The 24,500-nt window shown below is 41.9% G+C and overlaps 1 protein-coding gene across 4 annotated transcripts in view; it reads left to right on the top strand.

Annotated features, from left to right (window-relative positions):
• ECPAS (Ecm29 proteasome adaptor and scaffold) overlaps positions 1–24,500 on the top strand; it is a 111,138-nt gene that overhangs the window by 65,634 nt on the left and 21,004 nt on the right. For all 4 annotated transcript variants that reach the window (XM_065947651.1, XM_065947650.1, XM_065947647.1 and 1 more), the window contains 17 exons: positions 324–415; positions 3,174–3,308; positions 4,101–4,263; positions 4,707–4,879; positions 6,154–6,255; positions 10,337–10,460; positions 12,191–12,336; positions 12,764–12,818; positions 13,759–13,873; positions 14,437–14,505; positions 15,213–15,330; positions 15,577–15,744; positions 19,561–19,640; positions 20,327–20,432; positions 21,225–21,272; positions 22,369–22,490; positions 24,070–24,220. In XM_065947651.1, coding sequence (XP_065803723.1) covers positions 324–415; positions 3,174–3,308; positions 4,101–4,263; positions 4,707–4,879; positions 6,154–6,255; positions 10,337–10,460; positions 12,191–12,336; positions 12,764–12,818; positions 13,759–13,873; positions 14,437–14,505; positions 15,213–15,330; positions 15,577–15,744; positions 19,561–19,640; positions 20,327–20,432; positions 21,225–21,272; positions 22,369–22,490; positions 24,070–24,220 — 1,967 coding nt within the window. The remainder of the gene's footprint in view (positions 1–323; positions 416–3,173; positions 3,309–4,100; positions 4,264–4,706; positions 4,880–6,153; positions 6,256–10,336; positions 10,461–12,190; positions 12,337–12,763; positions 12,819–13,758; positions 13,874–14,436; positions 14,506–15,212; positions 15,331–15,576; positions 15,745–19,560; positions 19,641–20,326; positions 20,433–21,224; positions 21,273–22,368; positions 22,491–24,069; positions 24,221–24,500) is intronic.

The raw sequence follows: 24,500 nt of genomic DNA, 5'->3' as shown, positions 1-24,500 counted from the left end.
TAACCGAACATGAATCTTTCTTTTCTAAACTTGTCTAATTTCAGCTTTGATATGCTATTTCTCTTTGCAGAAAGACATGCTAATAATAGATAATATATTTTTGCTTTGGACGTGGGTGTGAAGAACAGGGCATCTTTTTATAGACAATAAGGCTGTAAGTTTGTTGTATTGAGTCACATACTGTGTTCAGGTTAATGTTTGTTTCCTAAAACTGGGAAATGCCTCCTAAAGATGTAACCTTATGCTTTGAAGGAATTTAGTGATCCCTGTATGTGTCTCACTTTTCTTGAAATTGAAATGTTTCTAAATTCCTTCTTATTTAGGTTTGCCAGTCATGTACTGTCTGCTGGAAGCTGTATCAGTGTATCCAGAAAAGTTGGCCACCAAATTCGTAGACAAAACTGAATGGATAAAGGTACATCCTTTGCCTGTGTCTTTCTTTTTGATTCTCTGTGTTTTAAACTTCAGTGTCATGATTTCGCCTTCCTATCAGGGTTCCTGTGACCTTTTCTGCCTTAGGTCACTTTGAAAACTCTGATCATCAGACATTTACTAGGAAGCTTGTAGGTCATTGTGCGGCAGTGATCTATTTAGGTGAGAGGGGGAGATGAATTGAGAGTCATATAAGTAAAAAAGAATTATTTTTCTGCTTTAAAAGTAAAAAAGTAATCATTTTGTATAGTTTAAATAAAACATTATGTGAAACATCTTTCTCTGTCTCTCACCTGCCCAGATTGCTTCAATTTCCTGCCTCTCCTCTCTCACCTGACAGACATATAGGTTATCACTTAATTTGTACACGATGTCCCTTCTAGAGTTTAGTTACACATACACACGCAGATGAAATCAGCATTTTAAATTTTTTTTCCTTTTTTCACACAGAAGGTGTTACACAATACTTTTTCACACTGTTTTGTACCTTACTTCTTTCACTTAGCTTTAGAACATGGAGTTATTCCTGCATGACTGTAGAGAGGACATCCTCTTTGTTTTAACAACTTCTTTATTTTCCACTCTGTGGCTGTGGAATTATTCTTGTTGTTCAGTCACTCAGTCGTGTCCAACTCTGTGACCCCATGGACTGCAGCACGCCAGGCTTCCCTGTCCATCATCTCCTGGAGCTTGCTCAAACTCATGTCCATTGAGTTGGAATTATCCTAGATCCTTATCGATGGTCATTTAGGATACTTCCAGACTACTGCAATGAACAGTCTGTCATTTTGAATACGAGTGGGTGTATTTTTAGTTGGATTCTGCAGAAACGGAATTGAGAACACATGGATGCAATTTTAATAGACAGTGCACATCCTCCATATGAAAAAGTGAAAGTGAAAGTGAAGTCTTGATCAGTCATGTCCGACTCTTTGCGACGCCATGGACTGTAGCCTACTGTCCATGGGCTATAGGCTCCTCTCTCTATGGGATTTTCCAGGCAAGGGTATTGGAATGGGTTGCCAATTCCTTCTCCAGGAGATCTTCCCAACCCAAGGATTGAACCCGGATCTCCCGCATTGCAGGCAGACGCTTTACCAACTGAGCCATGAGTAGTTCCAGTTCACACTCCACCAGCCATGTTGGAGAGTGTTTTGTTTCCATGGTCACACCAAAAGAGTTGCCAGGTTTAGCAAATAAAAATGCGGGATACTCAGTTAAATTTGAATTTCAGATGAGCAGAATGAATAATCTTTCTTAGTACTGGTCTGGCTTATGTAACTTTGTGTACCGCTTGTGCTACATAATGCAGTTCTTTTTGGAAGGTACAGTTTGAATTATGGTAAAATGTACAGATTCCTTTAAGTGTGAATGCATGAATGTAATTTACCAAGAGGAGTTGAGTTTTGCCCTTTTCCAAAAAATCTAGTCTCATGAAATTGCATCTAGTTCAAAAAGATTTTTTACTCTGTGGAGATTTGCTGCTTTTAAAATGATTTTAGACCTTTGGTCTCGTAGATCAGGGGTCATTAATCTGTGGTCTGTGTGCCAAATCCATCCTGCCTCCTGTCCGTTAAGGCCTCCTGCCAGCTAAGATTAGTGTTTACGTTTCTTAAGGGTTGATGAAAAGATCAAAAGATGAGTAAAGTTTCCTGACGTGTGGAAATTACAGCGTCCATAAAATTGTACTGGAATCCAGCCACACCCATGTGTTGTTTGTGACTGCTTTTATTAATACGGTGGCAGAGTAGAACTGCTGCATCATTTGGCTCTCTGTAGAAAACATGTGAACCTCTGTTTTAGATCAGCTGTATATTAATTCCACCTGTTTTATATTTTGTATCTTTGATGAAAATGCACATAAGATTTCGGTCTACTCAGTGTGTGGTCAGTTGTGTCCGACTCTTTGTGACTTTGTGGACTGTAGCCCGCCAGGCTCCTCTGTCCATGGGGTTCTCCGGGGAAGACCTCTGGAGTGGGATGTCATACCCTACTCCAGGAGGTCTTCATGACTCGGCATCAGACCCACAGCCCTTATGTCTCCTGCCTAGGCAGGTTCTTTAGCACTAGCACCTTCCATCAAGAAAAGAACAAAAAGCATTTAATCCTGGGAAGGAAGTCCTGGCACTTCCTGCCCCTCCTGGCCCATGCACAGGCTCTCCAAAGATGAAGGTGCATTTTGAGGCAAGGCACTCCTCTCAGAACAGGACGTGCCTGGCTCAGGCCTGCGGTGACTCACTGTTATTCAGAAATGGTAACATCAGAAGTCTGCTGGCCCTTATCCTGCAGTGACCTTCAGGCACGTGCAGGTCCCTTTCTTTCTCGAAGAGGAAGAAGTTCCCAAAGAGCAGATTGGGGTGGAGGGGGTGTGGTCCTCCGCACCAAGGACCTGGGAAGTGCAGGACTCTGCCAGGAGGGAGAGAGAATGCCCTTGTGGTCCAGAGGGCAGGGATAGTGCAAGGGCGCCCCCACCTGGCCAGAGGTGCCCCCTGCAGTCACCTGTTCCTTCCCGCGGGCCACGTCCGTCAGATGGCTCAAAGCTAAAATGCTCATTTTCAGAGAGGGAGGGCAGCTTGGCTTTGTTTTGAAATAATAGATTGTGTTCTTTTATCCAAAATTCCAATAACTTGAACATTGAATAAATTGTAATGTATCATGTATTCTTTTAACTTTAGATGTTAGAAGTTGTCAGCAGGGAGATGATCCTATATCATGTACATATTTCTTTCTACACCACTCAGAGTCTGATGAATAGCAGTAAAGAAGAGATGCGTGAACTGGCAGCCTTGTTTTATTCCGTGGTGGTATCTACAGTGTCGGGAAATGAGCTGAAGTCAATGATAGAACAGCTGATAAAGACCACAAAAGACAATCATGTATGTTATCAGTTTTGCCTTTATCTTTTGTGCGTGTGTGTGTGTGAAATAGAAGTTTTACAAAAACATCTAATATATTTTTTCTATGTTCTCATTTGTAAAATGAATGCATAAATTGCTTGCTTTTATGATGGCAGAGATGAGATAGATAGCACACGATTCAGTCGGTTCAGTCACCAAGTTTGAGCGCCCTGTGTCTCACAGGGGCTGGGACGACAATGGGGAGTAGATACATGAGAAGCTCTAGTAGAGTTTGGTGCTCAGAAATGCTGGTTCCTTTTTTCTTCCCCATCTCCTGCCACCTCTCTTTGTACCTGTCCCAACAGGAAACACTATTGAAGTCATGTGCTTTCAAATATTCTGTTGGCTCCCCGTGTTTGGAGGTTTTTGCAATTAGAAATAGGCTCTAGTTCATTGTATTTTGTTGGCAGTAGGGGAAAATCATGCTTGGAAATTATGATGGTATAGTTATACAAGTGCTATAAGTGAGAAGAAAGCATATGTGCTTATCAGAGCATTGAGGGAGTCACCTCACTGAAATTGCAGTGGGTATGGGGTTAGGGAATGCAGATATAAGTCACTCAGCTCAACTCCTCAGAATTCTCTGTTTGAAACTCAGGGTTTCTCTTGTTCGCTAGCTGATGTATTAGCATCCCGTGGAGCCTCGCGTGATCACTTTATTCTTTGGCCTTGTGTTTTGTGGGGGAGATGACTGTGATAAACAGTTATTGCAGCGCGTTCACACATGTGTGAGAGGGAGGCAGACATATGCTGTTGTGTTGTTAAATCCAGAGCCCGGAGATACAGCACGGATCCTTGCTTGCACTGGGATTCACAGTAGGAAGATATCTGGCTAAGAAGAAGATGAAAATGGCAGAGCAGCCAAGCGTGGAGACACATGCTGATTTCCTGCCCGAACAAGAGGAATTCATTCAGAGCGCCACAGAAACTATTGGTAATTAATGTGTTTATGCTGATATGGATGTCAGCATAAATAGGTTACAAGATTTTGAATGAGATTAAAATTTACTGTAACATTTTAAATTCTTTTTATAGCATTGCACTCTCAACACACAAGCTTTTTCACAAAATCTTGATGCTAAGTAAATTCTGTTTTTAATAACACTGAAGGTATTCTTGTTTTTCTATATATTTTTTCTATTTGTTTCTGTTTAGTAGAGATGATTCCATTATGGGAAAAAATTTAAATGTCAAGAAAGGACCCCACTCCGTGGTGTTTTATTACTAAAGAAATGATAACAAATTATCAACTAGAAAGTAAATTGTAGACTTTGATTTTCATTTGCTATCTGTAAGGAAATCTCAGTTATGTTTCTGATTGCTTTGGATCCCAAGGGTAATAAAGTATAATTCTCCTTTGTGTAAATGTGTTCACAGGCTCATTTTTGGACAGTACCTCCCCGCTTTTGGCGATTGCTGCCTGTACAGCCCTGGGAGAAATTGGCAGAAATGGTCCCCTCCCAATCCCCAGTGAGGGATCGGGCTTCACCAAGCTGCATCTTGTGGAAAGCCTGCTAAACAGAATACCCTCCAGTAAAGAAACAAATAAGGCATGTCTCTTCCTTTTACCCTTCTCTTCTAAAAGCTGTTTAATTTTGAGTTGTGTGTGATTTGTATATAGCCTTTGTGTGTGTGCCCTTTTTACCCAGTTACTCCAATTAAGGCCCATAACTTGCTAAGATTTGGGTAAAAATTAAATGCATCAAGTTTATTCTTCTGTCATGCAAAAGGTAGGTAATAAAGTGTTAAATTGGTATATGATTTTTATAATTTCAGACCAGATCTAAATCTTAACCTCCTATAACCAGGTGGGTTTTAAGAAGTTTGGGCATTAGTAAGCAGTGTGAGTCATCTCTGAGGAAAAGGACCTTTGAATGTGAATGTAAAAGTCGCTGAGTCATGTCTGACTCTGCAACCCTTTGGACTGTAGCCCGCCAGGCTCCTCTGTCCATGAGATTCTCCAGGCAAGAGTACTGGAGTGGGTTGCCATTTTCTTCTCCAGGAGATCTTCCCAACCAAGGGCTCGAACCCAGGTCTCCTACATTTCGGGCAGTTTCTTCACTGTCTGAGCTACCAGGGAAGCTCAGAGGACCTTTAAGTATTTTAATTTTAGACAAAAACCTTCACAGACTTTAAAATTTTTCTTTGGGATAAGAGTACCTCAGTGTTGAAATGTAAGATGATTTAATGAACAGAAAAAATCAGTTTACTGCAAGTTTAATAAATATGTAATCTTATTCTCAATCTAGCTGTTTTTTAAAACTTACCGAGAAGATCGCAGTATAATTTTTATTAGCTGTTATTAGCTAGTCATTACCATCCAAGCATACGCTGAGCGCTTCACATGGTTTAGTTAACTGAATTCTCAGACGGTCTAGTGAAGTAGGTATGCTTGTCATCTCTGTTTTCCCAGAGGAGGAAATAACAAAGAAGTGAAGTAACTTGTCTGAGGTCACACAGCCACAAAGGCTACTAAAAATGGTCTAGCTGTGACCCGATCTTAGGTTCTTCTGGACCCAGAATCTACATTTATAACTGTTATGGTTTGTAGGGTACTGAGCTAGTTAAAGACTTTGTGCTTCCTTCCTTTGTAATGGTGGACCCTTAATAAACTTAGTTTCATGTCTTTCAACCTCCAGTGTCTTATAGATGTAATTCTGTACAATTGGATGCTTTAAAAAAAAAAAACAAAACAAACTTGTACTGATGCATTTAGTTAGACAGATTCCTCCTCCCTGCCTTCTCATTTTTCTCCCAGAAAACATTTCTCTGGGACCAAGCTGTTATATACTTCATTAAAAGAAAAAATTCTCTGTTCTTGCAGATGAAAGAAAGAGCTATCCAAACACTGGGGTATTTTCCAGTTGGGGATGGAGATTTTCCTCACCAGAAGCTCCTCTTGCAAGGTCTGATGGATTCTGTGGAGGTATTTATATCGCTATCTGATTGTTGGTCATTTAGACAAAAGACCTTTTTTTGTTGTTGGAATTTTGCGTGTTGTGAGGTTTTAAAATGAGACTTTTATTCATTCATTCACCAAGTGCTTACTGAGCACCAGCTGTGGGCTGTACTAATCATAGGATTGATTGAGTCGCCTGTGCGGGGAAGTCCTTCTCTCGTGATTTGTTCAGTAAAGTATGGTGCAGGGTGAGTAGAAGGGGAAATATACCCTGTCAGCTGGCTGTGGGGAGTAGGTGCTGGTGTTCTGGCTGCTCTTGAGTCTGATGTCTTTTCGATAAACGTCCAGTGTGGTGGAGAAGACCTCCAAGTAGACAGCTGCTAGCCAGCGTGATCAGTGGCTCAACACAGCCTGATCTGGCCCCAGTTGGGCTTCGGTTGTTTTCACTTACATTTTTGTTCACCAGCCTCTTTGTCCGTCTCTGTTCTGAGCTTTTGAAAGACCCTTATTTACTTCCTTCTTTCTCAGGTTGTTGCATCTACCGTAGGGTAGATTCGTTAGTTCTTTGTTCTTTCATCCCCTCCATATTTTTCCTGACAACATTTATCACAGCTTCTAATGGCCCACTGGACTGAAGGCAGAGTTGGTTTTGTAACCCTGCAGCCCATAAAACTGGGGCCTGGCGGTGTGATTGTTAGAGTCTCGAAGTATTTTTGAGGTGAAATTTTTGGACAAGGAATTAAACTCAGGTCAGATTCTCCTTGGATGTCACTGACGTTGTAACCTCTTGGGGGAAAGTTTGTGATGTCTGGTTTCTCATCCTTTTTCTTTTTTTAAATCTGTGATAGACATGGGTTTCTTCCAGTTTTATATAAATAAATGAAGGTTTGTCTCGATTCTTAAGTTGCTACTGAAGACATTGTAAGAGTTTAGAAATTTAGAAATATGAAGAGTTTGAAACATGCTGCAGAGATTAAAGGATGTAAAAAAAAAAGAGCAAGAATCAGAAGCAGAATTTCTTCACAGTCAGCTAGGACAGAGTCCTAAAGGTTTTTGTTGTTGTCGTTTTTTCTTTTGACTTTTTATTATGGAAAATTTCGGACATGCACAGAAGTCGAGAGAATAATAATGTAATGATCTCTATTCAACCACTTTTATTTCTAGAGTCGTTAAGGTCTAGATATCGCCTTCACAGATGGAGTGAGGGAGTTTGTTTTTGTTTGTAATGCCAACTACATTGTTATTAACATGTGAACGTGTGAAAACAGGCACGTAAAATGGATCCCTATTACGAGAGCCTCTGTGTTGAGATAGCTTTTCTCAGTTTCGAGTTGCCAGGAGCAGCTTTTGACCAGGATGCTGTAAGGACCAAAGCCCTTGAATCATTTTTCCTCAGAGAAGGAGGTGTGAGGGCTCAGCGCTTGATGCCTCAGCAAGCCTAAAGCCCTTGGCTGACAGGGCGTGTGTGTCTATGTGTGTGTGTGTCTGTGTGTGTGTGTCTGTGTGTGTCTGTGTGTGATAGGGGGTGTGTGTGTGTGTGTGTGTCTGTGTGTGATAGGGCATGTGTGTGTGTCTGTGTGTGTGTGTGTGTGATGGGGCGTCTGTGTCTGTGATAGGGCGTGTGTGTGTCTGTGTGTGTGTGTCTGTGTGTGATAGGGCATGTGTGTGTGTCTGTGTGTGTGTGTGTGTGATGGGGCGTCTGTGTCTGTGATAGGGCGTGTGTGTGTGTCTGTGTGTGTGTCTGTGTGTGATAGGGCGTGTGTGTGTGTGTCTGTGTGTGATAGGGCGTGTGCATCTGTGTGTGATAGGGCGTGTGTGTCTGTGTGTGTCTGTGTGTGTGTCTGTGTCTGTGTGTGTGTCTGTGTGTGTGTGTGTCTGTGTGTGTGTCTGTGTGTGTGTGTGTGTGTGTGTGTCTGTGTCTGTGTGTGTGTCTATGTGTGTGTCTGTGTGTGATGGGGCGTCTGTGTCTGTGATAGGGCGTGTGTGTGTGTCTGTGTCTGTGTGTGTGTGATAGGGCGTGTGTGTGTGTGTCTGTGTGTGATAGGGTGTGTGCGTGTCTGTGTGTGTGTGTGTCTGTGTGTGTGTGTCTGTGTCTGTGTGTGTCTGTGTGTGTGTGTATCTGTGTCTGTGTGTGTCTGTGATAGGGCGTGTGTGTGTGTCTGTGTCTGTGTGTGTGTCTGTGTGTGATAGGGCGTGTGTGTGTGTGTCTGTGTGTGATAGGGCGTGTGCGTCTGTGTGTGATAGGGCATGTGCGTGTCTGTGTGTGTGTGTGTCTGTGTGTGTGTCTGTGTCTGTGTGTGTGTCTATGTGTGTGTCTGTGTGTGTGTGTGTCTGTGTGTGTGTCTGTGTCTGTGTGTGTGTCTATGTGTGTGTCTGTGTGTGTGTGTGTCTGTGTGTGTGTCTGTGTCTGTGTGTGTGTGTCTGTGTGTATGTCTGTGTCTGTGTGTGTGTGTCTGTATGTGTGTCTGTGTGTGATAGGGTGTGTGCGTGTCTGTGTCTGTGTGTGTGTGTCTGTGTCTGTGTCAGTGTGTGTCTGTGTGTGATAGGACATGTGCGTCTGTGTGTGATAGGGCATGTGCGTGTCTGTGTGTGTGTGTCTGTGTCTGTGTGTCTGTGTGTGTGTCTGTGTGTCTGTGTGTGATAGGGCATGTGTGTGTGTGTCTGTGTGTGATAGGGTGTGTGCGTGTCTGTGTGTCTGTGTCTGTGTCTGTGTGTCTGTGTTAGTCTCAGCTGTTTCCGACTCTTTGCAGCCCCGAAGACTGTAGCCCACTAGGCTCCTCTGTCCATGGCAGGCAAAATACTGAAGTGGGTTGCCATTCCCTTCTCCAGGGGATCTTCCTGACCCAGGGATCGAACCCGGGTCTCCTGCATCGCAGGGGGACTCTTTACTATCTGAGCCATCAGAGATTGAGCTTGGATTAGCTAAACTATCGTCTGTCTTCCTTTGTAGAATTCTTCCAAAGGATGGTATTCCCATAGCCCTCATGCTCTCTGTTCTTCATTCTCTTCTTATTCTCCTATCTTTAAGTCTCTTCCAGTTTCTGGCAAACATGAGAGAGAAATGCCAAAGACTGGTCCAATTCCACATCAGTTGTGATTCACAATTGTGAGATGCGTCAATTTCCAAATCTGATTTTAAAAATTTGGATATATGTATAAAATATACATATTTTTATTTTTGAAATAATTTCAAATTTAAAGTGAAGTCGTATGAATAATTTAAAGGACTCCTCTATATCCTTCATCCAAATTCACTAAATTACATTTTGCCACATTTGCTTTTTGGTCTTTGGGTTTTTTCCCTAAACCATTTGCGGTGGTGATTTAGTCACTAAGTTGTTGTGTCTGACTCTTGCGATCCCATGGACTATAGCCCTCTAGGCTACTCTGTCCATGGGATTTTCCAGGCAAGAATACTGGAGTGGTTTGCCATTTCCTTCTTCAGTGGATCTTCTGGATCCAGGGATCTAACCCAGGTCCCCTGCACTGCAGGCAGATTCTTTACCGACTGAGCTACCAGGGAAGCCCTACAACCATTGGAGAGGAGCGTGCAGATATCATGTAATTTAGGTATACAGAGAGGAGATGTCGGTCAGTGATAAAGGCCAATGTTATTGTGCAGTTATTACCAGTCAGGTGTCTCCTAGTCACCGTTTGTACGTTTACCTTGTTTAATCCCTATGACCTAAACGAGGTGGGTGATGGTATTATTTATGCTCGTGTTTAAAATGACGTCGAGGCTCAGAGTTTAATGATATTGAACTTAACCGGTGAGAGACAGAATTTCCATTGAGATGTGTGTGGCTTCACAGTCCGTGCCCTTCTCCCCAAGTGAATTATTCCAGTCTTCCAAAGATTAAAAATCACTGCTTAGTGGTTCTCTGCCTAGGTGAAAAGTGCAACGCGGCCTTGGGGAAAGATCTTGAAGTCATTCTTGGGCGCTCTGTACCCTCACCCTGCCCCACTTTCCAACCATCCTGTTAGAGCATTCCAGGCAAAAGAGTGGAAACCGCACGCCGAAAACAAGCCCAGTACGAGCCTTTATATGGAAATGGATGTTTTTGGAAAATGTTCCCTCTGACCCTGGCTCTTGTCCCCTTCATTGCAGGCCAAGCAGATAGAACTTCAGTTCACCATCGGTGAGGCCATCACCAGTGCTGCGATAGGAACTAGTTCCGTGGCCGCCCGGGATGCCTGGCTGGTAACCGAGGAGGAGTATACGCCCCCCGCCGGTACCTTACCGTCAACTAATCGGTTTATTCCCACCGTGTAACCTCTTCTGTTCTTGCTACCACCTCTGAAGCCAAAGAAAAAATATGTACATTCCATTTTGACTCTTTTTCCAATAATTATATATGTCTTCTGAGTTTGGCTCAGTCAAGAAAGATAGCTGGTTAAAGGAAACGGAGCACAAATGAGCAGTAACCGTTTTTTTAGTCCTCTGGCAAGGAGTTAGCTGTCGATTCCCTTCAGACCTGGGCTCTGTCCATGAGGATTCCTTGGGGTGTTTAGCCAGTGTCAGAGGCCAAAGCCTAGCAATCTACCAAGTTTTCTGTGCCCCGATTCTTTTTTTTCTTTGTAATTTTCCTTTTTTTAAATCATTTTTTAATTGGATGAAAACTGCTTTATGATGTGTTGGTTTCTGCCGTACAGCAACGCCTGTCAGCCGTAATTAGACATGCATCCCTCCCTCTGGAGCCTGCTCCCCTCCCGCACCCCGCCGCCTGCGTCAGTAATTTTGTTTATTTATTCCTGGCTCTGCCGGGTCTTGGTTGCTGCGCGTGGGCTCTTCTGCAGTCGCAGTGTTGGGCTTCTCGGTGCGGCGGCTTCTCTTGTGGAGCGCGGGCTGCAGGGTACTTGGGCTTCAGGAGCCGGGGCACGTGGGCTCAGAGCACAGGCTCAGTACGGCGCCTGGGCTTAGCCGTTCCTCGAGGAGTGGAGTCTTCTCAGACCAGGGGTTGAGCCTGTGTCGCCTGCATTGGCGGGCAGATTGTTTACTGCCGGGGAAGCCCAGCCCTGATTCTTGATCACACCGTGCCAGTCATGCTGCAGGGGCGTCTGTCTGCTGAGCTGCTCTGGCCTTTAGTGACCGTGTGGGTCACTCTCTGACTGCACGCTACAGATAAGTGACCTCACCCCCCTCGTATGCTGTGAACACCCTCCGGGGCACAGGAGGGCTCTCCACGGCAAGGTGTTCTGCTGAGCCAGTCCTGCCGGCCTCAGTGGTGCTGAGTGGGGAACTCTGAGGAGCAGAGGAAGGAGAACAGTGATGTAGGAGCGGGAGGAGGAAAGGGAGGTTAACAGAGGTTGGTTTACGTGTTAGTTTTTAGATGGGAGATGGGAAAGATACAACAGAGAGAGAAAAATCGCTGACACCAGAGAAAATGGGGATAATGAAACTTAAGACAAAATTAGCACCACATAGTAAATTAACTATACCCCAATAAAAATTTAAAAACAAATAAAAGAAAACCATTTATTTTAAAAACTTCATGTGCAGTTAAGGTTCAAAGGGAATATGAAGGAGGGGAAATAACTTTTCCCCCCTACAGTCACGATTTAAATGAGTAAAATTACATTAGTCATATGGATATTAAAAAAATTAAGACAGTGTCTTAGAGAAGTTTTAGGCTCAGAGCAAAATGAAGAGGAAGGTGCAGAGGTTTTCCACACCCACCACCACTGCACATGTCTAACTTCCCCCATGTTGGTGATAATTTTTCATTCTAGGAAACTAAAGGTGTCTGAGTACCTTTGAAAGGTTATTTAGTTTATGCTAGGCTCTGAAGTGAATGATTATCAGTTCCTTCAGCAATTTATTTAAATACTGTATTCATTTAGATATTAATATGTAGTAGGATTGTTCTGTTGAGTAAATGTTGATTAAAATTTAATTTTTTTTTTCAGGAAGCTCTATTGAGTTATTTTAATTTGCTTCTTGTCATTCTTTGCTTTTCCCTAGGAGCCAAAGTTAATGATGTGGTCCCCTGGGTGCTGGATGTGATTTTAAATAAACACATCGTCAGTCCCAACCCGCATGTGAGGCAAGCAGCGTGCATCTGGCTCCTTTCTCTTGTGAGGAAGCTGAGTACCCATAATGAAGTGAAGGTAGGCCATCTATACATGTGATCCAGCTCTATTGCAGTCTGTTTATGAGATATTTATGATGGGCAGTCGGAAGGAAAATGTATGGGGGTAAGGGCCATTAACCAGCAACACATACTTCAAAATAAGCTACACATGACGGAATGAAGGCTGATACCTGATACATGTGAACTGGAGGATGACTCCTAACCTGAAGGTGTAAAGTCAGAGCAGGTGATGAGGATGGGGAGGTTTGGACTGTGTGAATGGACTGCCCGTCAGTGGTACAGCCTCCAGGTAGCTTGGCCACCTTCAGAGATGAGGTACAGCAGGGTTTGTGACTGCCTCAGACTGTGAGACTTCACAGGTGGGGTGTACCCCGAGAGCAAGATTCTCAGTCTCCCAAGGTGGCAGAGTTTCAGTGTTCTGAATGTCCTTTTTCTTATTTCAGTCTCATCTTAAAGAAATCCAGAGTGCATTTGTTTCTGTTCTGTCAGAAAATGATGGTAAGTTATTGGTAAATATTTGATTTCCAGACTTCTTTAAACTTGTGTCTTAAATTTTGAAAAATCTGGGTTATGACCGTTAAGAGAAGGCTACAGGCAGCTTGATTCTTCTGTACTTATTCAGTGTGTGTGTTAATTGCTGCGTTGTGTCCAACTCACTGCAAGTCCATGTACCGTAGCCTGCCAAACTCCCCTGCTTATGGTATTCTCCAGGCAAGAATACTGGAGTGGGTTGCTGTGCCCTCCTCCAGGGGATTTTGCTGACCCAGGGATCAAACCCACATCGCTTGCATCTCTTATGTCTCCTGCATTGGCATGCAGTTTCTTTACTATAGCGCCACCTGAGAAGCCCATTAATTTTATTCATTAATGAATCATTTATTCATTAGATCAGTTTTGCATTTGAAAGTGGAGTCGAGACTATCTTTAACATTCGTAGCTTCTACTAAATAATAGCTTTCTTCTACTTAGGATTCATTTTTCCCCTTTGTGATTTAAGCTTAGGAGAGGGTGCAAATCTCTGTGTTAGATATTTAAGTAGTAGCTTTGTTTGATAAATTGTTTTAAACATGTGATATAGTATTGACTTTTCATTTAAAAATTGCCCGTGGGTCCTCCTGACATTGATTAGCTCTCACGTGTGTGCCGTGCGTCCACTGACCGTCTGTCACTGTGCGCTGCACACTACGGCCCCGCAGGGTTGGCTTGATGCGTGAGGTGGGTATTGTGTGAATGCAGTTCTCATTTACAGGGACTTGGCTGGTGTCCTGTCCACTCAGATCATTTAATACATTTTTAAACAAAATGAGTTAATGGTGTTTTCATGTCTTTGCTTTGATATCATTTTTGGTTAATGTTACAAGTTTAAAGTTTTTTTCACTTGATGGCTAGAAAACAAATTTTTCTTAAAAGAATATTGTTTTGTCTGACTTTTGTGTAGAACTGAGCCAGGATGTTGCCTCGAAAGGCCTTGGGTTGGTGTATGAATTGGGCAATGAACAAGATCAACAGGAATTGGTTTCTACTCTTGTAGAAACACTGATGACTGGCAAAAGGTATGGTAAACTTGAGAACTTCAGATTTGACCATGAGGGCAAGTTTTGCAGATACCAAGAATATGCAGTGAAAGAGAGAAAGTTCAGCTTTTGATTTTCCTGTTTATTAAGTCTTTTCTAAATTGCAAGTCATCAACTGCTATGCTGTGGACAGCAGTTTAATTATCCAGTGTATACTGTTTAGAAAGTAAACTAAATTACTGTTTATAAATATGCCAATAAGTCAGGCTTTGGAAACTGAATGAATGATCTGGGGACAGGTAAAGCATTGGATTACAGAAGTACCATAATTAGGATTGCCTAAACGGAAATGAAGACAGGGAGAGGACTTGCATGTCCTGCACAGTCTGATCTGAGAAGAGAATCCTTCTGTTCTTCCTAGACTTCATTTTACAAAATTCTCAGGCTAATGGGAGGGGCAGGTTGGCTTTACATATTGCTCACTATAGATCCTTAATAGGGAATTTGATTTTATCAGTTTACAGCTGAAATGTATACATTAGTTGAATGGCAGTATGAAAATTCTGAGGCTCATGTAAATTCTTGCTGTTGTTTTTGTCTAGAGCTAAACATGAAGTTTCCGGAGAGACAGTGGTGTTTCAGGGAGGAAGCCTTGGCAAAACCCCTGACGGGTAAGTGTGGCAAATCCAGCCATCATTGAAGACGCCTTCCATCCAGTGGAGAGAACACTCCAAGCTGATTTACAGCCTCGTGGGAAGTGGTGTGTGTTAGCGGAAGAACCTTCAGAGAAAAAGCATAGGTTTTTAGATTCAGTTTCCCAGAAACCAGACTGAGATGGAACTCTATGTACTGGAATTTGATTGAAGGGGACCCCGGGGTCCTCACCTGGGGGGTGAGGGGGCAGGACACGGCCAGGAGCCACGAAGGAGCTGAACTGCTGCCCACATTTACGAGGTCCTGACCCATCAAGGAGCCCGGGGCTGGACTGGGAGGGCGATTCAAAAAGTTCTTGTCACTCTAGCTTAGCAAAGACGTAGGGAAGGCAGAAGTTGTCTTCAGACGGCTCTGTCAGGATCCGCAGACTCTGGCGCACAGTGTACTGAAGAATTATCGCTGCCTCGGAGGTGACGAGGGCTCCACCCTCGGGCATCGTAAATGCCGAAGGTCATTCACCAGCTGTTGCTGAGAACTGAATTAGGCGACCTCTTACATTCTCCTCACTCTGGTTCTCTGCCTCTGTGGTGATGAGATAACTCAGTATTGGAAATTTAGTGAAAACGTAATTTTAAAATGTCCTAGTGATATTGGTAGTGTACTTTTTATTAGTCTGGAGGTAGAAAAATACATTACTGCATACTTTCTGGTTCTTGTTTTCAAGCCAGGGCCTCTCTACTTACAAGGAGCTCTGTTCTCTGGCAAGTGATCTTAGTCAGCCGGATCTGGTGTATAAATTTATGAATCTAGCCAACCATCATGCAATGTGGAACTCTAGGAAGGTAAGTGGCTGTTGCCGGACAGTTTTATTTTTTTTCTTCTCTTCAAATCAAACCTGCCTCACTGGCAGATGGTGACAATTGATAACGCAGTCTGATAGAGCTGGTATAGTACCGATACTGAACACTCAGTAATTGAGGCTGTCCTCAGGGACAAGGTTAGGAGGGAAAATTTTGTGGTATTTAATGTGTTAATATTTTATTGCAATAGGTGTGTCTGAGCCACTTCATCTGTTACTGTGTTTTTAGGGAGCTGCATTTGGTTTTAATGTAATTGCTACCAGAGCTGGAGAACAGCTGGCTCCTTTCCTGCCTCAGCTAGTTCCGCGTCTTTATCGTTACCAGTTTGATCCCAACCTTGGCATTCGACAGGCCATGACAAGTATTTGGAATGCACTGGTCACTGACAAGTCAATGGCAAGTATCTGTGAACCCTTGTCCCAGATCACAGGTGGGATGTAAACCCAGGCTTACCTTCCTTTCTCCTCTGTATACCTATTTGTTTAAACAAATAGACTTTCTTTTATTTTCTTGCTTTCTTCCTCCTTTCAGGGTACCAAAGATGCTCATGGCATCATTTACTGAAACCTCAAAAATGGAAGTAATGAAATGTCTAGTGGGTAGATGGTTAAGGAAATGTCAGCGTATCCACACCAATGGAAAACTATGTGTCGATAGCACTGATGCAGTGGAGAACAGGAGGTAGATGAGGAAGCAGGCAGTTACCATGTTTGGCTGCTTCTCATATTCTCTCGCATTGTTAGATTAGGATTTCTCAGGACTTGCCTCTGAGTACCTTTTTCTCTCTCTACTTTCTCCTTTGAGATGAGCTGTCAGTCCCAGGGCTTGTAAATGTCACCTTGATTATGATGGTTCCCAGTGTTATTCTTCTGACCCAGGCACGACTTGTGTTCCTGACTTGTATTGATATGTCTCACTGCCTGCTTGACATTGTCACTTGGATGTCATTTCAAGATATGTTAGACATAACACGTTCAGAACAGGACTTAAGAAAAATAGCCTTCCCTTGGGACTTCCCTGGAGGTCCAGTGGTTAAGAGACTGTGCTTCCACTGCAGGGGATGAAGGTTTGATCATTGTTCTGGGAACCAAGATCCCACATATCATGTAGCCAAAAACAAAAACCATCACAGCCTTCCCGCTCTCTTGTTATGTCCATCCATTTACCTAAGCTGCAGAACTGGGCATCATCTTGATTATTGTCTGTCTCATCCCACTCTTAGTTGAATCTAGTAGCAAATTCTGTTGATTCTTCTTCCAAGGTATTTCTTTCTTTCCTTTTCTTTTTTTTTTTTTTGACTGCACAGTGTGGTTTTCAGGCTCTTAGCTCCCTGACCTGGAACCGAACTTAAGCCCATGGCAGTGAAAGCACTGAGTCTTAACCACTGGACTGCCATGGATGGAATTCCCTGCAAAATATTTCTTGAATCTACTCTCTTTTTTCCCTAATTCTTCCCTGATGAATACATTGTCATCTTTCTTTTCTATTTGCCCTCCTTCATTTACTTACCAGCAGTAAAAGTGATTTTTAAAAATGCAAATTGGATTGTGTTTTGGGTTGAAATCCTTTGGTGGCTTCCTAGATCAATTTATTTTTTATTGATTTATGTTTTCAAGTGGATAATATTTTAGCTGCTGTTTTCCAAAGGAATAGGTCAGGGAGCGTTCCATGGTGAAAAACATGAAAATATCATGGATTAAATGATATAGTTTCCTTCTGTTATTGATTATTAATGTATTATGATTTATTATTATTCCATTATGATCAAACACATTTTGTATGATTTCAGTCCTTTTAAATGTTTTGAAACATTTTATAACCTTGCAAATAGTGACTCTGGAGAATGTTCCATGTGTCCTTTAGAAGAATTTACATTCTGCTATTATTGAAAAAAATGTTTTATAAATGTCTTTTGGATCTAGGTAGTTTATCATGGTGTTGATCTCCTGTCTAGTTGTTCTACTTTTTTTTTTTTTTTCTGTTTTGTATTTCTTTAAAAATTTTTAAAACTTTATTTTCAGTTGGAGGGTAACTACTTTACAAGATTGTATTAGTTTCTCCTGCCAGCGACATAGATCAGCCATAGGTGTACGTTATGTGCCCTCCCCCTTGGAACTTCCTCCTCCCTCCCTTCCCATCCCACCTCCCTAGGTTGTCACGGAGCACCGACCTGAGCTCCCTGTGCCATACGGCAAATCCTAGTTCAGATAAATAGACCCCATGACCCTTACGGTGTCTTCCATCCCTAAGCATGATGCAACCCGTTCCTCTCTCTCCAGTCTGATGCTGGAAGGCACTAGAGGGTTTCATTTTGAGGGTTCAATGAGTTCTGTTTGCTCTAGGAGAGTACTTGGTACAAATGAGTCAGCCGAGATCTCGTTGGCTGAGTTGAGGCTCTTGAGATGTGAGTGTCATCTTGGCATGGAAGGTAAAGCCACAGGTGTGGATGAGATCACTGTGGAGACTGTCTAGAGACATGGGCTTAGAAAGACATCAGTTTCTTTAATTTTAGATGAGTTGTTCCCTTCCTCTCTTGGTTTTCTTGCATATCAGTGAGGATAACAAAACCTCCCTTACCTAGGAGAGTAAAAGTGGAAAAGCCATAAGTTTTGAAGTTCTGTTATTGTTGTGTAGTTGCTAAGTCCTGCCCGACTGTTTGCGACCTCACAGACTGCAGCATGCCAGGCTCCTCTCTCCTCTACTTACTGTCTTTCAGAGTTTGCTCAAATTTGTGTCCATTGAGTCGGTGATGCTATCTAACCATCTCATCCTCTGCTGCCCTCCTTCTCTTTCTGTTTTCTCAGCATCAGGGTCTTTTTCAATGAATCAGCTCTTCACATCAGGTGGCCAAAGTGGAGCTTCAGCTTCAGCACCAGTCGTTCCAATGAATATTCAGGGTTGATATCCTTTAAGATTGACTGGTTTGGTTTCCTTGCTGTCCCAGGGACTCTCAAGAATCTTCTCCAACAGCACAATTTGAAAGCATCAATTCTTGGGTGGTTTGCCTTCTATATGGTCCAACTCTCACTTCTCTACATGACTACTGAAAAACCATAGCTTTGACTATACCAACTGATGTTTGCAAAGTGATATCTCTGCTTTTTAGTATGCTGTCTAGATTTGTCATAGCTTTCTTTCCAAGGAGCAAGTGTCTTTTAATTTCATGGCTCAGTCACCATCCACAGTGACTTTGAAGTTCAAGAAAATAAAATCTGTCATTGCTTTTGCTTTTTCTCTCTTCTTTTTTGCCATGAAGTGAGAGGACTGGTTGTCATGATCTTAGTTTTTTGAATGTTGAGTTTCAGGCCAGAGTTTTCACTCACCTCTTTCACCTTCAAGAGGCTCTTTAGTTCCTCTTCACTTTCTGCTATTAGGGTGGTGTCATCTGCATATCTGAGGTTATTGATATTTCTCCCAGCAGTCTTGATTCCAGCTTGTGATTCATCCAGCCCAGCATTTCGCATAATGTGCTCTGCATGTAAGTTAAACAAGCAGGGTGATGATATACAGCCTTGTCGTATTCCATTCCCAGTTTTGAATCAGTCAAAGTGAATCTGCTATCAGGGTGTTGTTATCATCAAATGGAGAAGTGTATAGCAAAACTGAAAGGTTAAATTCATTCTCATTCTGAACAGTCGGATCCTTCTTCATGTGCCAGACATGGTGCAGGGTACCAGGGAGGCACAGACAAGTGAGAGGCTGCCCCTGCCCTTGAGGTCTCAGTGTGGAGGGCAGGACTGTCACTGTGCCGTCCAATATAAGGCACTTAAGCAGGTGCCGTGGGCACGCAGGGCAGGATAGATGATTCTTGTCTGTGAAGGTGATGCCTGATCTGAATCTCGGACAAATAGAAGTTAGCCAGGCAAGCAGGTGATAGAAGAGCTCGAGGTAACGTGTGCCAGGAAGCGGAGGTGAGTGGAGGCGAGACAGGACGTGAGGCCGTGGGAGCCAGAGAGTTGCAGGAGGTCTTCATATGCATACCTGGGTGATTGGACTTTATTATCACACACTGAGGAAAATAAGAGATCATGCTTGCATTTTAAGGTGGTCGGTTGGGCAGCTTTTAGCAACCAAAGTGGGGAGAGAGTTGTGGACTGAAAGGCCTAGAGAGACACTTAGGCTATTACATATAGAAACACAGTGTGGTAGAGATGCATCATTTGATTATTGATGGATTTTGCATTTTTAATTTTATCCTTTTACTCTCATTAGGTGGATAAGTATTTGAAGGAAATTCTTCAAGATTTGGTTAAGAATCTAACCAGCAATATGTGGCGAGTTCGAGAATCCAGGTATCATTTTTGGAAATATAAGTAGTCAAAACTGCATTTTTTTTCCCCTTCAAATTTCCAAATTTTATACCTTGTGCAAAAAGAATGAGTTAAAACCACTAAAAAGCATATTTCTGGTTGGGTTAGACCATCAATAACATTTACGCTATAGCCAGTGGTTTTCCTAAGTTGTCTTAGTTTTCCTAAGTATGATTTATTGGGTTGGGCCAGGTTTGTTCAGATTTTCCCATGCCACCGCACTGAAAAACCTGAATGAACTTTTTGGCCAGCCTGACTAAAATAGCAGCTCACTTGTTAACTTAGACATCAGGAGGCATTTATATAGTCTCATAACTTTGTAGGGTAGCGTTTATTTATATATAAATAATTTAGGTCTACTCAGCATCTACTATGTGCTTGGTAGTGTGCTAGGCCCTGGAAGTAGATCGCTAAGTAAAAAATGATGATGTGTCATCTGAAAGAGATTATACTATAGTTGTGGGACACAGACGTTTGATGGCTGTAAATGCCGTATGCCTGTGGTATATCTCAGGCATCGAGGAGAGAGTACTCATACCTGTCTTGGAGTAGAGGGGTTAAGGCTACAGGTACAGGCAGAAGCCGTATTCTTATCTGGTATGAAAATTTTGCAGTAAAAGACTGAACTTTTTTGATCATATATCTGAAACCAAATTGTTTATTTTCAGCTGCTTAGCTCTGAATGATTTATTAAGAGGAAGACCCCTAGATGACATCATTGATAAACTTCCAGAAATTTGGGAAACCCTCTTTAGAGTACAAGATGATATAAAGGTACTGTATAAATAAACCTGCATTTATTTGTAGGCTAGCATAAATTGGAATTGTTAAGATATGTATGTTACATATTTCAAAATTCAGTATCCAGACAACTTATTAGGAGACCAGAATTTTCTTAATTTTCCTCCAAAGCTTCAGTCTTGATCTGTCTGTGAAGTGGTAAGGTTAAGTATCTTTAGGTTTAAATTTAATTACCTTTTTTTTTGTTTTTTTTTAAATAAAGGGTAGCTACTGCTTGATTTTCTTTCAGTAGAGATCTTGTGATGCTATTGATGAAGGACAAATAATAGTTTAGAAATAATCCAATATAACTCTACTTTGATCAGTTTCATAAGTTGGATCAGTCATTCCCAAATAATGTGTCCAGTGTTTCTCTGAATTTTGCCTTGGCAATCTCAATTTTAGATTTTTCAATCTTACAATTAAAATTAGATGCTTCTTTTTTTTTTCTTTATTCATCAGAGATTTTTTCGGTCTTTGAGAATCTTCACATACATCTTCACACAGTTGCTTTTATAATCAATTTAGTTCCTAAGCTGTTATACTTAAATATCCATATTTTTGTATGGTTAAAATAGGTTGTATCTAATTTAAAAAGTAATAGTCCATCATGGTAATATGCTCTTTCATGGGCACAGAGCCTAGTGAAAGACTGTTTTTACTTGTTAATGAAAGTGGGGTTTTTCATCAGTTTGCGTAGATTTGGAGGCATTTTAAATGCATATTTGGGGGTAGATGAGATGGAAACTCTGACTTGTATGATATCAGACTTCTCTTTTCTTTTAGGAATCTGTACGAAAAGCAGCAGAACTAGCTCTGAAAACTCTGAGCAAGGTGAAAACTCTTAATCTTTTACTGGGGGTGAAGTGGGGCAGGATTCTATGTGACAATGGAAATAATAACAATTTTCTGTCATATAAAGTGACATTCAGTTGCATTGTAATTGACTTCATGTTACAACCTACTCTTCTTAACAATGAATGGGAAAGTGAAAGAAAGTGAGTCACTCAGTCATGTCCTGACTCTTTGCGAACCCATGGACTGTCCATGGAATTCTCCAGGCCAGAATACTGGAGTGGGTAGCCTTTCCCTTCTCCAGGGGATCTTCCCAACCCAGGGATCGAACCCAGGTCTCCCGCATTGCAGGTGGCTTCTTTACCATCTGAGCCACAAAGGAAACCCAGTGAATGGGAAACTGGGTGCTATTTCATTAGAATATGAGTATTTTTAACAAAGTTTATCTCTGGGCTCTTTAAATGGTCGGCTCTTCTGGGCCTTTATATAAGATATGACTTTCTCTTGACTCTGAAGCACACATTACATTTAGATCAAGCAACATCTATTCTCTTCATTATTGCTCTGTTTATGTGTTAACCTACCTTTCATAATTATGAGATTGGCAGCATTTTTGAAACTAGTTTCCCATTTGTGTTTTGTTTTGTGGTGTATCAGGGCCTTCTAATTAATGTGTTCTAGCTGTACATGCCTTGTTGTAAGTCACATTATTAGTACGTAGTAAAACTGGGTTTTAAACCCAGGTGTTTCTTCTTCTATATTTGTGTTCTTGACCTCTGTGCTACGCTGCCATCCAAAGTTATTGGTGATCATCATGGTAACAATACCTTAAGCCTCTTCAGAGTGCTTTCTTAAATGGTTTCTTATTTCATCTTCAGCTGTTGCCTGTTCGACGAATTAGAAGACCAAAGCTTAGAAAGTAAAATGTGTTACCAGATTTTCTGTTTAGTTATTGGCAGCCCTAGGACTAAACCCCAGATCATGAGGTCTTCTTTTTCTCTCTGTGGAATGGTAGAAAGTGTAGCGTCACTTACTCTTTTCTGCGGCTGTAGGAAATAGGAAGCGTTTTGTCAGATGAACGCTTTATCGGATGAGGGGTCGGGTCCACTAATTTCTGTGCTCTTTTGTCTGTGAGGTCTGTGTGAAAATGTGTGACCCTGCCAAAGGAGCAGCTGGCCAGAGAACCATTGCTGTCCTCCTGCCCTGCCTTCTGGACAAAGGGATGATGAGTCCAGTGACAGAAGTTCGAGCCCTCAGGTTTGAATCAGCCCATGAGATGAATATGCTGGATTCACTTAGTTCTTAGCCATCCAGTAGAAATTGGATTTCTTCCAAGGTTAAGATTCTGGAACATATGGAGAAGAGAGTTGAGGAGAATCCATTGGGGTGACCCAAGAGCATGTGTGAGAAGTGGCGAGTCAGAACATATTTGCAGAGATGTTCTCTTGGGAACCTTGCTTCTGTCCAGCGTTCTGCCACTCTGCCTCAGCCTTGAGTGAAGTGTGTTCTTTTCTTGTCATTGGCCTCTGCCCCCAGCAGGCACATCTTGTTATGCTTCCGTTAAGCAAGGTCTTGGGAAGCTTGCTTGTTGATTATACTACTTAGTAACATTTCACCAATTATTACATTTAAAATAAGCTGTTTACTACCTGTGAAATATCCAAGAAACACATATTTAGATCTATATGGCTCTTCTAAGTTAAAGTCAGTAGTGGGAGATTCTAGTTTCGTTTTTTTTTTTAAACTAGAATACTATCTAGAAACTTCATGAATTCCATTTTTATTTCACTTTTTATATTAGATCAAATTAGTAGTATCAACACCATTTTGTGGTAATCAAGTAGTTGGTTTGGGAAAGTTCTTTTTAGAAGGATTCAGCTAACAAATGCAGAGGCATGATAAAATTAGGATACCACCATTTTGCTGTCCTCAGTAAGATGACCCAGGTAATGATCATAAGTGGCTCTAAGTCCACTGGTGAAAGGCTGATGGGGAGAGGTACAGTGGATGGTTGGTTTGTGCTGACCAAACTTGAACCCTCTGATCACTCTTAAGGGCACAGAAAAAGATAGCATCCTGATGTGATGGGATAGGACATGACAGACCATCTATAAACGATTCTTATTAAAAAAAAAAATTTGAACTAAACTTGATTTAGCCTGCAGATCTGTATAAGCTACAGAGGAGCATGTTAAGTGATACCACTGGAATATGATAAGTGAGGACAAATAAATTATAAGAAGAAAAGAGGGAGGAGGGCACTGTGAAAAAAGATTTAAGAAATGCAGTAAATTGCAATGTGTGGATGGACTCTGGATTCAATTCCATCAAACCAACTCTTAAGCTGGTTTCTGGAACAATCAGGGAAATTTGGATATTAGATGATATGAAAAGAATTCTTAATATTTTTTAAGTGCGAAATGGTATTTTGATGATGATGAGTCCTGCTCTCTTGGTGACACATACTGAAGTTAAGTCAGGGATCATGCTTCAAAATACTGTGACGATAGGGGTACAAAGTATATGTATGATCTGTATGTATGGTGGATGTGTAAGTGAGACAGAATTGGCCAAAGGTTGCTAATTGTTGAACTGGGTGGAGAACATAATAGAATTTCATTTATGATCCTCTCTGCTTTCATACATGCGTGAAATTTTCTTTAATCAAAAGTAGAAGCAAAACCCAGAAGAACAACACAGAGCTAAGACCAGGCTCTGAACCCAAGGGAGGGTGTTCCTTAATGCAGGAAACTGCAGAATATCCTCACGACTAGACTTGTAGGGCTTCTTCCTTTTGTTAAAAGGACTCAAAAGAGTTGTGTTTGTGTGTCTATAGTATCAACACCCTGGTGAAGATCAGCAAAAGTGCAGGAGCCATGTTGAAGCCACATGCGCCAAAACTCATCCCAGCTCTGCTGGAGTCCCTAAGTGTATTGGAGCCCCAAGTTCTCAATTATCTGAGCCTCCGGGCTACCGACCAAGAAAAGGTGAGTTGACAGCACAAGCGTATTGACAATTACTGTGAAGGGCGGGCCCTGTTAAGGTACTGAATAGGTCCTCCAGGGTCCTTGGTCAAACTCCACGACTCAGATGACACTTTCAGCACTCTCGAAACAACTTGACTCCTATAACCCCATGCGGTGTTTTTTTTTAGTAGTGGGGTGGGCAGGGAGAGGACTCATACACTGTTATGTGAAGTGAGTGAAAAATGACACTTCTAGCCAAAAAAACGTATCAGTGCATTTATTGAACAGAGTTTTTGGTATA

Source organism: Muntiacus reevesi, chromosome 10 (assembly GCF_963930625.1).
Source record: "Muntiacus reevesi chromosome 10, mMunRee1.1, whole genome shotgun sequence".
Lineage (NCBI taxonomy): Eukaryota > Metazoa > Chordata > Mammalia > Artiodactyla > Cervidae > Muntiacus > Muntiacus reevesi.
The sequence above is the reverse complement of the archived record's forward strand: the minus strand, read 5'-3'. Positions and strand labels throughout refer to the sequence as shown.